This window comes from Girardinichthys multiradiatus, chromosome 1 (assembly GCF_021462225.1).
Source record: "Girardinichthys multiradiatus isolate DD_20200921_A chromosome 1, DD_fGirMul_XY1, whole genome shotgun sequence".
Taxonomy (NCBI): domain Eukaryota; kingdom Metazoa; phylum Chordata; class Actinopteri; order Cyprinodontiformes; family Goodeidae; genus Girardinichthys; species Girardinichthys multiradiatus.
Genome location: NC_061794.1, coordinates 44,654,191 through 44,670,943, shown reverse-complemented (window position 1 = coordinate 44,670,943; position 16,753 = coordinate 44,654,191). Strand labels below are relative to the sequence as shown.

At 39.7% G+C, this 16,753-nt stretch overlaps 1 protein-coding gene across 6 annotated transcripts in view; it reads left to right on the top strand.

Annotated features, from left to right (window-relative positions):
- rgs19 (regulator of G protein signaling 19) overlaps positions 1–10,593 on the top strand; it is a 38,101-nt gene extending 27,508 nt beyond the window's left edge. For 5 of the 6 annotated variants that reach the window (XM_047361792.1, XM_047361807.1, XM_047361803.1 and 2 more), the window contains 3 exons: positions 3,893–3,985; positions 4,903–5,137; positions 6,889–10,593. In XM_047361792.1, coding sequence (XP_047217748.1) covers positions 3,893–3,985; positions 4,903–5,137; positions 6,889–7,077 — 517 coding nt within the window. In that variant the 3' untranslated portion in view covers positions 7,078–10,593. The remainder of the gene's footprint in view (positions 1–3,892; positions 3,986–4,902; positions 5,138–6,888) is intronic. The other variant, XM_047361799.1, reaches the window with a different exon arrangement.
- The last annotated feature ends 6,160 nt before the right edge of the window (positions 10,594–16,753 follow it).

Here is a 16,753-nt window from a genome sequence, read left to right as displayed (position 1 = left end):
GGTTGTGGACTTCAGGCAGAACCCAGCCCCACCTGCCCCATCACCCTCTGTGACTCCACAATTGACACTGTGGAATCTTTCCGTTTCCTGGGAACCATCATCTCCCAGGATCTCAAGTGGGAGCCAAACATCAGCTCCCTCATCAAGAAAGCCCAGCAGAGGATGTTCTTCCTGCGGCAGCTGAAGAAATTCAACCTGCCAAAGACTATGATGGTGCACTTCTACACAGCCATCATTGAGTCCATCCTCACCTCCTCCATCACCATCTGGTACGCCGCTGCTACAGCCAATGATAAGGGCAGGCTGCAGCGTGTCATTCGGTCTGCTGAGAAGGTGATTGGCTGCAGTCTACTGTCGCTCCAGGAACTGTACACCTCCAGGACCCTGCTGAGCTTCGACCCTCCTCCACCATAGGCCTTCCATACCAAGGCCTACGCCACCACCAGGATCGGATCCCGGGGGGAAGACGTACCTAATCCTAAGATCTTTATTCAAACCTACTTCATCCTCACCATTTACATCTTCCTCAGGGGTCCAAGCACCAAAGAAATAATCTTTCATTAATAAATTATTTTACCGTCTTCTTGTTGTTTCTCCGTTATGTGAGTCTTTCCAGGTTGAATTAATGTTTCAGAAGCCATTTTTAAGTCTAACTGGACAGTCACATGACAAATTGTAAAAAGCCAGTGCTGGTTTTCAGATGAGCTATTGGTGCATCCCTTTGCTGAAACAATTAGTCACCTGCAAGTTCTCCTCACTGCCTTCAACAAAGAATTTATTGTAATTTATTATATTTTTATCCTAAAGCGTTGAATGATCTGGTGCCATCGAGATCTTTAAGTTCATCAAGTAATTATTCCCTTTCCATGTACAGCAAAATCAAACTCAGCTTGCAGTGCCTTCTGCCTTTTCCATCCACCCATCCTCTTTCGCTTATCCGAGACCAGGTCACAGAGGTACCAGGTCCAGGAGGAAAACCCAGACATTTTATTTTTGTTTTATGGTAGTGACGTACTGTTGTTTCCAGTCTATTTATACGCTTACTGACTTCATGCGAGTCAAATAATAAAGATAAACTTAACTTGTCTACATTAAACACTGACCAGTTCAGCACAACGTTTGTTGGATGTTATGATAGATAAAGCTCCCTAACTGGCCTCCAAAGTAAAACAAACAACCTTGCAAGTTTTGCACAGTGTATGTGTATATTTATTTTTCTTCAACATCAATTCCCTACAGAGTCTTTATTATATTTTCACTGTGTAGAGAGGTTACCACTCTTAGGACCTGATCTTCAACGATTCCAAATAAGGAGCGCTAAATTGCTTGCAAATCAAAAATGCACGTGCAATATGTGGGCATGTTGGGGGCAATCTGCAAAGATTGCATGCGCAGTGGTAAACAGGTGCAGAGAAGGTGCAGACAGCCTCATCTCAATGAAGAAATTGTGTGTGCTACTGGCTGTCACCATGGAGTGTGTTGGAGAGCAGAGCAGTCATAAAAAAAGAAAACATACAACATGAATGTGCTTCATACAGAGCCATAACAGAACATCGAGGGAGAAAAAATGATAATAATCTGTCTTCCACACAGGACAGTTTTTGTTTTTTATTTGATTTTCCTTCTATGTCCCTTTGGTTCCGTAACGGTTTTCTGGTCTCTGGTACCTGTTAATGTTCTGGCTTGTTTGTTAAGTAACACAGAACAACATTTTTGCGTGCCAGTTTGCACCTGACTTTCAAACGTGGTAACTATAGACGCAGAAGCAACGCTGCAATCAATCCCATATTTGAGAAATTGTGTTGTGGGTGGGAACAGGTTACATTTGCATATCCTCCTCCCAGAAATTTGCACATTGTGGTGATCAACGTATGTTTTGCATATTAATGAAGGGAAACACGCGGAAAAAAAAAAAACTGCGCCCGCTGTTCGGCTCATGTTGCACATGGAATTCAATTTGCACCTGGTTTGTAGATCAGCTTTGCCCACCCAAACCAGTTTGCACTTGGTTTTGTACACGAAAAGCTCTTGAAGCTTAAGTTGTTTGTACGAGATGTGGCTTTGCTGGATTGCAACATGTCTAACGGTTGTCAAGAAAAAGAGACCGCTTCCTGAACCCTTCTTGAGTGGATTTTATCTGACCTTCATCTTGGCATCAGAAACTTACTGAAAGGAAGTCAAGTTGACTAAAATGGTTGAGCGGTGTGGTTTGTAGAAGCTGCACATTAGCTGTAATAGCGCCGTTGTCTTGATGAGGCTCTAGTTGCTGGTTTGCTCTTTGATTTTTGTTCTCTCTGCCTTTGCCATCACTGTCCACATGTAGCTAGATCCTAATCGGGCAAAAACAACTAATTTGAGTCCAGGAAGTAAGTTAATTTGCATCCATAAAAGAGACATTTCACAATTTTTTCACAATATCCTTTCGTAGCACCTAGTAAAATTAATGCATTGAGTACAAGAAGTAGTTTTAGATGATAGAGTGAAACATTCAACTCCACCCTACTCCCTTCTGGGAGGTGGGTCTTCTATAACAAAATTCATATAGCTTTTGATTTACCATGCTAACCCAATTTGGACACAAAATACACTCAATGACCTTTGAACTTTGAGTATGAAATGATAATTAATGGGATGCTGAGCCATTGGCTCATACAGCAAACTGAGCTCACTGTTAACACACCCAGAAACGATGAGCTCACACTAGCACACAGCACACTGAGCTGATGTAAAAACACACGATGAACTTAGCTCACATTTCCCTACTACTCTGTCTTGTTGTCTCTGAGCCATGCATGGAACCAGCAGAGGTTGGGAAACCACACTCTTGATTGGATAGCGAAGGTTTTGAAGCGTACATCAGCCCATTGATAGGCTTAACTTTTGATCCACTCCATTGTATTTTGTTTACTTTGTTAGAGGTTTCTAAAGCCCCTTTCACAAAACCCTTCAAGGTGGGATTAAAGTGCTTCCTTGCCGTGTTTTGTGAAATCACTGTTTCAGCGAGTGGGTTAGAAGTCACCTGCCTCGGTTACACCCGACTTGCAAAGCAAGGGAGTCACAGGCCCACATCGGCTCACTTGTTTCAGGGCGAGTCGGCTTCGCGGATAAAGGGACCGATGTAGTGATGACGTATGGTTTGTGCAACCTCACGTAAGATATTTTATTTAAATTTCAGGTATTGTTTTGAAAAGAATACTATAAGGAGACATCTGATGCAGATTTTATGCGTAGTGCTCACCTCAAAGCCGGACGACACCTCCAGTTGTCCCACAGCCAGTCCACGGAGGGACATGATAGACATGTTTTATGAAAGAGGCTTAAGTTTGTTCGCTTTGGTTCTGGGTTTCGGTACCATATAAATCCTGGTAAGAATAAGCTCCTAATAGCAAAGCAAATAGCAACTTCAACGGTTTGGGTTTCCTTGTCTAGGGCAAATCTCACCGATGTGATCATTGAAATCCAACATGCATCAAAGTCAGTTTCTGGAGGTTTCTTTGCTATAATAGGTTCTTTCACATGATCTTCTCTAGTAGAATAACTATACGTTTTAAAATCACACTTAATTATGAAGACAAATACTCAATAAAAATCAGATCAACAGCAGTGGCCATGCAGTTATTATGTTTCAGTAGTCCCCAAAGGTGCAGCAGTTATTTATAGCTCACTCTGTTACACACAGACACTTGGAACTACTGCTTCCCACTGCTGTTAACATAACTGTGGCTGGTGTTGTCATTAGGTGGGATAATAGCCTCATTGTATGTGACTGTGCATTTTTTATAGCTCTAACAGCAATTACTTCGTCGTAAGCTGTGGTTGAGTGTTGTGTAAGTGTGTGTGTGTGTGTGTGTGTGTGTGTGTTTCCTGCCTGAAAGCCGTTTTATCATGTCAGTCTCACCGTCAGGAATGAAGAGGAGAGACGGAAGAGGAGAAGGAGGAAGAGAATATCCCAGGACACCAAGATGGAAACCAAACTTGAAACTTGGTGAGAGTGCATTACTTAAAACTACTCATTTGGTTCAATTTTTTTCTTTTTTGCGTGACATAGTGGAAATGTTTCAGCAGGAATTTTCACTCTTCTGAAGCAAGAAAATAAAGAACTTCTGAATTTTAGAAGAAGTTGAAAAATCCCTGAGTTTCTGCAACTGTTGCAAACACATGAGTTCTTTTATTACTGCTTTCAGTAAGCCTTTGAGACGTTGATGCTGACTAATATACCTTTAAATGTTAGTGAAGACTTGCGCTGAGCTGCAATAAACGGTTCAAATCAGTGGTTCTCAAATCTTTTAGCTTCTGACCCCAAAACATAGAACAGTTGAAACCTAAGTTATTGCTTTAAATTCAACGATATAAACCCTGCAAAGAATATTAAAAGACAAGCAAGACAACAAACAAACAACTGTTGTACAGCTTCTATATAGTTAGATAATGAAATAATCATAATAAAATAAGTCTAATAGTGAAAAATATTAGAGGTCATCTCGAAACAGAATAACTGTCCTGAATCTGCTTCATCAATAGGTAACATTTTATTAAGGGCATTTCTTCTTAGCTATCAGATTAGATTTTCTATCTAACAATTCGACATTTTGACCTTGAGAAGTTATCTGATTTTATTGTTTGGTCTCCATCAGATTGCAGAGCAAAGCTAGATCCAAAATCTCAATAATCTTACTGTAAATGTGTGTAAATCAAACTGGCTTGAGAATATAATTATACTGGGAGAAGGTATTGTTGAGTATGTCAAAAGTGTATCGGCTTGTGAGATGAGTTTTTTTTTCTTTTAACTCTCTTTAACTCTATGATCTCATTACATTTTACAAAGATTCCCTGTGGCACCAAAACCTTTACTTTTCATTAAAAAATCAATTTAAACCAAAATTTCCACTCTTCATCCCACAGCCCTAAACCCTTGGTGGAGGAGATCCAGATGTGGTCTCAGTCGTTTGACAAGCTGATGAGGAACCCCGCAGGTCGAAATGTTTTCCGGGAGTTCCTGCGAACCGAGTACAGCGAGGAGAACATGTTGTTCTGGCTGGCCTGTGAAGATCTCAAACAAGAAATCAACAAGAGTGCCATTGAAGAAAAAGCTCGGTCCATCTATGAAGACTATATTTCTATATTATCACCAAAAGAGGTAAATTTGCGTCGAAAATCCTGAAAAACTCCCAGATGGTGCGAATAGTTTCAGGTGTGTTACTGTTGTCTATTTCTTTCACTGTGTATGTGTGTGTGTGTGTCTGTGTCTGTGTCTGTGTGTGTGTGTGCGTTTAACAGTGGTTGGGAGCTCAAGGCTTCTCTTGTCAGGTTCCATCACTAGCTTGTCAGAATCTGTTGACATGTTGGTGTGTACATGTATGCCACCGCATGTGTTTGTACAGTGTGTTTACAGGAAGCTATAAATTGCTCTCATCACCTTCTGGCACTAAAGCCTTTTTATAGACACACTCATACCAACACACACTAAAACAGAGAGATATCCAACCATGCGAGTTTGACACAGAGGATGCATGCCAGGCTGTCTGTCTGCACATCTGAACTTGGTACGGTGCCTATCTCTCTTCTATTTGTGGCTTTGTGTGTGTGTGTGTGTGTGTGTGTGTGTGTGTGTGTGTGTGTGTGTCTTCCCTAAATAAAGGCGGAGGGAAAGCATAAGAGAAAGCTTGTCTTTCTATAAATATCTGCTGTTGCCTGTAGGGCTTCTATGTGTGTGTGTGTGTGTGTATTCTAGGGCTTCTCACTGTACTTTTGCCTCTGAGAGCTGATTAATGTTGAAACATCTGAGTGAGTACAAAATGTCAGACCTAAACCTATAGGACCAGCTGTTATTGGATAAAATCAGATTCATGCGCAGTGATGTGAAAATGGATTTACTCACTTACAGATTTCCTCTATTTTTACTGTGTTGCCAAATTTAATGTTTCAGAAAAACAAACTTTAACATTTGACAAAGGTTGTGTGAGTAAATGCAAGTAGCAGATTTCAAACAATGATTTCATTTATTAAGCGAAAAAGCTTCTAAATCACCCTGTCTCTATGTTATTAAATAACCGCCTCCTAATCCTAACGACTGGTTGCGCCACCTTTGGCGCCATTAACTGCCATAGGCCATTTGGGATGACAGTCTTCTACATCACTGTGGAGGAATTCTGGTCTAGATTGGAGGGTTTTCAAGCATGAATAGGCTGCTTAAGGTCATACTGCAACAACTTCATGGGATTTAAGTCCAGACTTTAACTAGGCCAGTCTAAACCCTTCATTTAGTTTTTTTTTTTCATGGGCCATTAAGAGAACTTGCGGGTGTGCTTTTAGATCATTGTCTTGCTCTATACCCCAAGTGTGGTTGGGCTTGAGGTCACAAACCTATGGCCAGACATTCTCTCTTAAAATTTTCCTCCAGATGGCCATAAACCCATTTCTGCATTTCAGATTTTAGCACATTCCAAAAGATGTTACTTTCTCATAATTTCTAAAGAAGGTTGTGGCTTTGTGGAAAACAAGAGAAGCAGCCTCTGTTCCTTAAATCCAAAAGACAGAGGTTCTGGCTGTTCTGTGTTGAAACAAAGCAACTTCACCACGGGCTCTGAGCTTCCAGCATCACAAAGCTGGTTTGTTTCTTTCCTGTGAGCTGAAAACCAGACAGTAGATACATGCAGGTAACCGTATCACCTGTGGACCAATCAGAAAATGAAAAGTGGAGGTAAACCATCCTGCTTGCCTTTTACTGAGAAAATTCTGAAACAGAAATCTTCAGAGATTTTTCCTGAATACTGTAAATAATTGTTTAGAAACAAATGTTTCTTTTATACGATGTTTCCATGATAAAATTACACAATTATTGGGTTTTTTTTCTTCTATCTGGGCTAAATTAAACTGATTTCCTTCCAGGTTAGTCTGGATGCCCGGGTTCGAGAGGTGATAAACAAGAAGATGCAGGACCCCACGCCTCACACCTTTGAAGACGCCCAGCTGCAGATCTACACGCTGATGCACAGGGACTCCTACCCACGATTCCTCTCCTCCAATATCTATAGGACCCTCGTTCAGGGCGGGTCCCGCACCTCCTCGGAATCCTAGTCCCCGTCTGCCTCCACGCTGCCTCGTATTCTTCGGACAGGAGCATTTCACCTCCTCTGTCGCACACTCCTGCCTCAGTTCATTTCTCCTTTTCCTTGAATCATTTATTCTTCTAATTCATGCGGAGATTTTCTTCTCTTCTACACAGTCAGCTTGAAGTCATTTTATACTTTGTGTTCTGTTTTTCTTTGTTCAGTTTTTCTTCATGCCAGAAATAATTAGAATAAAAGAAGTGTTCTGCACATCAAATTGAAGAAAAATATAGAACCATTAACATGTATGGCCATAAATACTCTGAAATGATCAAGACTTGATTTTTGCTAAATGCAGTTAAATTACTCTTCCTCGTGTTTACAGGTCAAGCTCATCCCTAAAGACAGATTTTGTTCTCCTTCTTCCTCTTTCTGTCTTTTCCTCTTCTTCACCTTTCTCACCTAACCAGTAAACAACCGGAGAAGGAAACGTTCCTGGATATTTAAGTATTTATGAGTAAGGATCTACTGTTATGTGGAGATGTACTTGACTACTTTGTGGGAGCCTGATGCATTTCAAGAGGAGAAACATTAATCTGTGCCATGAACTTTTAGTGGATTTTCACCGACGTCGCCCTGCCTATTTGTTACACTCCAGTCACCTTAAGGAGCCAATCAGAGGGGGACCTCCCAGACTTTCAACCTTATTTTTCCATCTATCAGTGGCCTCTTTCTGAGGAAGAATGCAAAGGTCAAAGGAAAAAGACGGATGCTGTATCATTCCCCTTCTTTCTGCCGTTTTTCCTCCGTTCAACTGGAAAAACACAGGGTGCTCCCTCCATCTCCTGCTAAAAAAACATTTAATTGTTTTCTGGATCGATTGTTTCCCTCCTGTCATAAACGAACAGATGAAGGAAGGCTGACATTCCTTCCAACTACTGATTTACAAAAAGACTACAAGTCTATTTTTTAAGAGAAAACTATATGAAACAATTTTATTATATTATATTTTATTTAGTTTTTTTTTTTTTTATTTCTCCTACTGAGTCCCTTACCTGGATATTATTATTTTGTTCAAGTAGAGGAGAGTTCCTCTGAGACTGTACTGATCTCCACCCAACATACAGACAGACATCACCGCAATAAAAACACTGGAGTCCAAACAGGCACACACTGACGATATTTGAGTCACTCTACTTACAGGGATTGTTAAGTAATCAGTCATAAGGTGTGTAATTATCAGTAAGACTTGATGAAACGAACCAAAGAGTTAACGGCGAGAATATTGTAACATTTCTACCTTATCCTGCTTTTCTTCCTGATTCCTGTTTTCCTCACAGCTACAGTCAGTCTCTCAACTCAGGTTTTCCTACTTTAGCTGTGAGTGTGTTCAAGTTCAAATGGAAGTAAAGGCACCAGATGACCGCTGACTCATATTTCTCACAAGACCAAAACGTCTAGTTTTCAAGTGGGAGTTATTGAAGTAACTTTTTTTGGTTTCTAAAATAGAGGTAACGTTCCCAGATCCCAAACAGTTTTTTATTGATTGTGGGCCAATCTGGAAGTCACCAGTATTTTAGATTCTGAGCTACAGATGCACAAATGAAGCCCTGTTTCCTTAAAAACAGTGAAATAGCCCTTTACCTTCGCATGGGCTCGGAATTGCCAGATCGGATTCGAACTTCAGCATCGTCTTGTCTACTGATTATCTACACTTTGGCAAGTTTTGCTTTTCAGTTCTTATTCACCTGACAAAGTGACAAAGTTGTGACAAGACAAAAAGTCACATTTAAATATCGCAAGACCTCGTTCCACGCCTAATAAAAAAGTCAAATGTTCAAATATCTAAAAAGGTTTTCAGCTTTTCGGTCCATCATGTTAATGTGAACAAATTAGACGGAAGCTAAATCTGTCAGCAGTCCCTGCCAGGTTAATGGTATAAAACAAAATTGATGCTTTATTTATTTATTTTTTTAGCATTATAGCAACAAAATTCTTTACATTGTGTTCCCTTTGTTCTCATAAGCTAGAATTTCCTAGTTTCAGAAATCCTAAGAAAACTACATGGAAAGTCTGTTTTTTCCCATGACCTCACAATTCAATATTGTGGCCACTGGTAATAACTTCTTACTGCCTGAATTTTTTAGCACAGTGCTTCCAGTACGATCCTTAGTATGTTTGGAATAAGCATCAACAGACATTAGTGGGATACATACACCACTATAGCTCTATTAGGACTGGAGGTAGTTTGAGGCAAATTTGGGACAGTCTAAAAATGATTACACCTAGTAATACCTGCAGAAATTCACCTGTCCACCTCTGGTGGTTTGTTTCTTATTAAAAGAAACAAACCACCAGAAGAGAGAGAGCTTTGCTACAGTGTTTGGATGCCTAAACATGCAGAAAATGCAATATGAGCTTAAATGGCTAATATTAATTATTCTGACAGAGCCTAACAACATAAATTCCACTGGATTCTGACCTGCTGAAAGAATCCCCAGATCTAAATTTGGACCTCTGAAGCAAATGAAATGAAGCATAATAATCATTAGTTAAATAATCTTAGATATCTTTTATTATTAGTTACAATCTATTACCTGCATTACACTGTGTACATTTTTTTCACACCATAAATAATTTAAACCATAATTCCAAATCTTTAAATCATAGAATGTACAGTGTCATAGCTTTGCTTTTCCCACTGCAGTGGGATCACTTATTCACTGATGTTCAGCCGATAGGCCCAGCAGGGATAACCTTTAGGTCCCTGTCTGCAGCCACCTTCACTTTGCTGTTTTTATACATTTATTTCCAGGGAAGCAGGATTCTGCATTTCTACCAACATCCTCTCATATTTCTAACTCATTTAGACTAAAAGCTGATAAAGTCACAGATACGGTCATGAAGCCTCCGTGGACTTAATTGGCCAATAAATAACAAGAATGTTTAAATGTTTTGCACTTTTATCTAAAAATCCCCCCAAAATAAAAATGTACAGTTCAAAACAGTCCCAGTAAGTATAGAAATTCAAATATTTACACACACGTCCACACACACACTCACACCAGGGTGGCCTACCTGGGCACTGCTGCTGCTGACCTCTGTAACCTCTCACCTTTGACCACGCCACTGTCTGATGCCCACTTGGACGCCTGCTCCTGATTGGCTGCAGGAGGCCACAGGGCTTATCTGTCGTTGGTCAGTTCAGGAAGAGGGGTGGGAGAAAAATCCCAGGTGCAAAAAAAAACCTTAATGAAAAAGCTGATGAAAAATATACAGAGAGAAGAAAACAATGTAACTATTGTTTGAGATGGTATGCATAACCCCAGTGCTTCATGGGAAATGTAGTGTGAGGAGAACAAATGTTTGTAGGTGCGTGTAGCGTCATGGAGAGAGGAATTAAAATATAAAAAGAGAGTTGTCTGAGTCTTTTAACAGGTTGGTCACTTAGAATGCATTTATCTTAGTATTGTTAATGTTATTTATTTTATATTTTGTTAAAACTGTGATTTTAATTGTACATATATAAACAGAAACCCTTAAAGATGTAGTCGTAGTCATTTGTTCAGTGTTGGATCCAAGGGCTGGTTAATGTTTTTCTGTTGGTTCCTAATTTAATATACTAGAAACACTTAAATCTGATTATTTAGAACAAACATAAAAATAGACTGACCTCTGATGAACTAACTAGAATAAACAAGTGGTTACAGTTTGTTGAGTTAATTACAACTTAAGTCCAACTAACTCTTCAAAGAAAAAAAAGTTTAAATTGTGATGTAAATGAATGTGATCCGTTCAAACAGTAAGCTGCTAGTGAAACATTAAACGACACAGATAGTGATGTTTCGGTTTTTACTGGTGATGCCTGGGGAAGTTAAATTCTTTCCTATTTTTTTACTAAGGCTTGTCAAGGAAAGGATATTATAAGGGACACAAGGGCTTTAGCTCAACAATGAGTCAGTTATTGCACTTCCTTTGCAGCACCAGTGGCCTTTATTTTTTGTTATTTTTCCACAGTAGGCAGACAGGAAGTGGGGCAGAAATTGGGGGAAGATACGCAGCATAGGTCTCCGAGTTGGGGCTCGAACCCAGGACGGCTGCGTTGAGGACGGAGGCCTCTGGATATGGGATGTCTGCTGTACTGCTTCGCCACGCCCCAGTTATTGCACATGGTCACTGAACAAACCAACTCAGTGAAAGCAATGAGTACAAGCAGGTTGCAGCTGTGATCAGACGTTTAGCAAGGCAAGTTTATTTGTATAGCACATTTCAGCAACAGGACAATTCAAAGTGCTTTACAAAATAAAAACAGACCACAGCTCAAACCACAGACTGAAATGAATGATGTTTAAGTTAATAGTTTAAATAGAACAGTCAAAGGCAACTTGACCGGTTTTAACATTTATTTGATAAACTCAGGGTTTCAGCATTTTACATCCACTCATGGTGTCATGAAAATCTAAAGGTTTAATTTATTTAAACTGTTCTTTTTCCCAAAGGGGAATAAATATACAACAAACGGCTTCAGTTAATTTTAAGAACAAGAATGGAATGTGCAAATTTAAACTTATTGTATTTTTTCTTCCTGGTCTGATCCCAGGGTTCAGACCAGGAAGCAGGGTCGTAGTTTAACACTCCTCTCTGCAGCTTCTGTACTGCTACCCACCCATTACCGTATTAAGATAGTCTCGCCCACGGCCAAAACTGAATAGAATAAAAAATAATCTAAAAGGAGGAAATCAGGAAGGCTGAAATATGCTGTAGGGATCAGGGGAACAGCGCTAGGCTGGTTTAAATCTTATCTGTCTGACAGATTCCAGTTTGTTCATGTAAAAGATTAATCATCTTTAAACTCCAGGGTTAATTGTGGAGTACCACAGGGTTCAGTACTTCGGCCAATTCTCTTTACTATATATATGCTTTCAATAGGTAAAATTATTAGGCAGCATGGTATAAATTTTCACTGTTCTGCTGATGATACTCAGCTTTACTTATCCATAAATCCTGATGAGCCCAACCAGTTAGATAGACTACAAGCATGTCTTGAAGATATAAAAACTTGGATGACGTTACATTTTTTGCTTCTAAATTCAGACAAGACAGAAGTTGTCGTCTTTGGACCGGAGTCTTTAAAAAAGAAACTGCTTAGTCAATCACTTAACCTGGATGGCATTAAATTTACCTCTGATAATAAAGTAAAAAACCTTGGTGTTATTGTTGACCAGGACATGTCATTTAAATCCCATATTAAACAGGTTTCTAGGATTTCCTTCTTTCATCTCTGGAACATTGCCAAAATTAGAAATATCCTGTCGAGGAGTGACGCTGAAAAACTAGTCCATGCATTTGTTACTTCAAGGCTGGACTATTGTAATTCGTTACTATCAGGATGTCCACAAAATGCAGTTAAAAGCCTTCAGCTGATTCAAAATGCTGCAGCAAGAGTTCTGATGAAAATCAAAAATAGAGATCATATTTCCCCCAATTTAGCTTCCCTTCATTGGCTCCCTGTTAAATCCAGAATAGAATTTAAAATTCTCCTCCTCACATATAAAGCCCCTAATGATCTACCTCCATCATACATCAGAGATCTGATTGGTCCATATGTTCCTAACAGAGCACTTCGTTCTCAGACTGCAGGTTTACTGGTGGTTCCTAGAGTCTGTAGAAGTAGAATGGGAGGCAGATCCTTTAGTTATCAGGCTCCTCTCCTGTGGAACCAGCTCCCAGTTTTAGTCCGTGAGGCAGACACCCTGTCTACTTTTAAGGCTAGGCTTAAAACTTTCCTTTTTGATAAAGCTTATAGTTAGAGTGGCTTAGTTTATCAGGGAGGGAGCCTTCCTCCCTCCTTGTTGGTTGGAGTAAGGGGGAGTCAGGTTTAGCCTAAACCGCCTTAGTTATGGTTGAGGTGCAAACACACCCTCCATTACTGCTACCTGTATGACCCCTTCTCTTTTCCAATGGTTATAATCAGTCTGACAGAGAGAGGTATCCCAATCCTTGTGGTTTTTAGTATAACAATGACCATCAGTGGGACCCTTTGTGGGGTTCCTTGAGATGACATTGTTGTAAATAAGCGCCGTTTAACTAAATAATCTGAACTGAAACTATCTGTGTAGTTATGCTGCTATAGGCTTAGGCTGCTGGAGGACATAACGACCACTTTCACCCTCTTCGCTACATTCTCACACTACTCTCCCATTTTGCATTATTTGCTGTTATTTCAGCTTTTAACCTTATTCTCTCTTTTCTCTTCCTAGAAGCTACACCTGGCCTGGCTCTGTGTCTACCTGTGACACCTTTCTGGAGAGGGGCATCGTCCAAGCTTCTGCTGGCAACAACTTAATGCTCACCCTCTACCGATGATCCACATAGCCCTGTCTTTTAGTGTTTAACCCTTTCTCTCTCCAAGACATGGTGATTGACTGAGCTTTTCATGTAACTAATTATATGTGCTCTCTTTCAGACTCTAACCTTGAAAACTGGCTCAGAGTTTATCTGTTCTTTCTTTCTAGATGAAACGACTAAAGGAGCTACATCCATTAACATTTACTTTTCCTTCCCATAGAAAGTACTTCTGGATCAGTGCTTCTTTGTTCTTTTTGTGTCTCTGCTCTGTTCTCTCAAACCCCCAGTCAGTCGTGGCAGATGGCCGCTCACACTGAGCCTGGTTCTGCTGAAGGTTTCTTCCTGTTAAAAGGGAGTTTTTCCTCTCCACTGTTGCTACATGCATGCTCAGTATGAGGGATTGCTGCAAAGTCAACGCCAGTGACTGTCCACTGTCTCTACATGCTCATCCGGGAGGAAGGAATGCTGCATGTCACTGACTGGATGCAATCTGCTGGGTTTCCTTAGATAGAAAAACTTTTTATCCAATTTGAATAAAAAGCTAACTCCGACTGCACTGTTCAATTGTTAGGATTAATTGGAATGTATAAACCTGACTGTTGTGAAGTGCCTTGAGACAACATGTGTTGTGAATTGGCGCTATATAAATAAAACTGAATTGAATTGAATTTGTTTAGTGTGGTACAGGTTGACAAGTTGATACGGTTGGGCGTTCCAACAGGATAGTGATCCCAAACGTATCTAAACTAGTTCGGGAAAGGTTAAGGAACACTAAAATTATGCTTCTGGAATGGTCATCCTGACACCCCAAACTCAACACTATTAAAAAATGTGTAGACTTTGCATAAAAGCTAGGTCCTTTCCAGAAAACCAACTAACTTAAATTAACGTTACCAATTCAGATTCAGATTCTGTTATGTTCTGCCAGAATTAAGCCAAAGGCAAATAATTTATTTAAATCAATCATCTAAACCTGGTCAAAAGTGGCTCTAAGAGCCCATGATAAATCCAGCTGAGGTTTCCAGCAGTGAAAAAACGTCACTGAGGTGACACGTTATAGTGTGAGTCCAGTTTGAAGTGAAAGTGAACATGAACTGAGCAGTGCAGAGCTGTTATAGTTAAAACTATGTTTATACAGCTAACATTGTATGAAACTGTCAATTTGCAGGTTGTGTGTCTGTTTTCTTTCCCACAGTTCACTGTAACCTGAACTGCTTCTGTTTGGGATTACTCAAGAATGTGTCACACATACACAAATGTACAACCATCATACATGTATGGAGTACCAGTAAAATGTCTGGGTAAGACATTAGACGAAGTACTAGAGAATGATTTATTTTTCCTTCAAATTTAGTTAAAACCCTGCAGTTAATAGCTTAACAAAATCTAAAGCTTTCTATGTGTTCCCTTTTCTGTCGGGCAGACCAAACATAAGTAACAGATCATTTGAACCCATTAGTAGAGGTCCTTAGCAACTTGCAAGGAAGCTGTAAGGAGTGGAGGTACTGAAGGTGGATGCGTGTAAATACCTGAGGTCAACAATTCAAAGCAACTGGTAGTGCAAAGGAACGTGAAGAGGAGAGTGCAGGCAGGGTGTAGAGGACAAAGAAAAGTGCCACTGGTGATCTGTGAAAGGATGGTTGCAAGAGTGATAGAAAAGAGGATTCTGATTGGACAGGATAAGAAATGATTGTATCAGGCAAAGGATGCTGAATATGGAGCTGCCAGTGAGAAGAAAAAAGGAGGATATGCAGAAAGTTGATGTAAAAAACAGTAACTGACACAGGGAATGGCATTGTTTGTAGGGTTTGCACATGTTTAGTGCAGCATTGGCCCTCTAGTGGTTTTATAATGAAAGTGACCATTTTATTCACTCATTTCATTGGCATTTCAGTGGCTGTAAGGCCACAGGTTTTCAAAGCTGGTCTGTGACTGGCTGGCAGCAGAAAACATTCTCTTTTGTTGTCTAATTCACTGTGTTGGCCCCAAAGTTTGAAACATCTCACAGTTATCTTTCCTGAGATATTCAGCTACCACTTTACAGCAAGATTAAACTTATCAAAAATGCTCTTTTACTTGAGCTCTAAAGAATTTATAAATAGTCAAGCAGTTAATAAAGCAGTATTAAGACCATTTTAATGATGAATCATTAATGTGTTATAACTGCTTAATGATGGCTTTGAATGATGGTTTCTTTACAGTTTACTTGATTGTTGGGTCAATAAATATTTATCCATTATTTAAACAGCAAGTTCTATAATAAACTGGTACCAAAGTCATTCCTTTATTTATTTTCCATACCTGCTTAACCCTGTGGAGGGTCACTAGAGGTGGATGAAGCAACAAAATATTACCAGAAACAAGGATTAGCACCATTCAGTTGAGAGGCAACTTATTACATAGTTGTAAAGGTCATCCTTATTTGTGAGGTTCTTCATTTTTGAAGCTTTCTTTGCAGCTTAAGTAACATTCAACAGGGTTAACCTAACTCTGTTGAATTAGTTTGTCTGTGCACCTTTTTCCTTCTTTCAAAGCCATGGAGCCTGTGGCCAGTCTACTCTGCATGCCTTCAGTCCAGTTTTCCATCCAGGAAGAAGACATCTAACAGAATGTGGTATATCACAGAGCCCTGAGTCTTGTAAGTGTCTCATCACCTTCCTCCAACTACTTCTCCCATGCTCATGTATGGAAAGAGCTCAGCACTGTTTCCAAAACAAACACTGCAGGATTTTTCTGTGCTCTGCTTTCTCACCACTTTTCATCTCCTCTGTCAACATGCTCACCACCAACACTATCCTTTAGAAAACAGCCAGCGTCACTTGGCTTTCTCCTGTAAGCCTGATTTATTTAAACTGTCATTAGTATATATATATATATATATTTTTTTTTTTTTAGAAAAGGTGTGTCAGGGTCAATGAGATATCCTCTCAAAAACTGATAATGTTCAAACACCTGTATGGAGCAGCGGTTGCATTGGTGTACCTTTTTAAATAACTTAAAGAGTTTACATTATTAGAATTTTGATCCTTACAAAGTCTTTAAATGAGGTAAATATAACCTCTAATTAAGATATGATGATACAATACAGCATTAATCCACCCTGATTAAAATGTCTGTAAGGAAGTAGGGATGCACTGATATGAAACATGTGGGCCAATGTCGATATCCGATATTCCCTTCCCCTTCCGACAAAGTGAAAAAAACCTACCACACAACCAACATTACTCCTCCACCCCAAATGGCATCTAGATGGAAATAAACATCAGAGAAGAAAATATCCTCGTCAATGAACCATGAAATGCTGAAATCACAGCAGAAAAAAAAAAAAATACGAGTTTTGTTTTAACACTAAATTT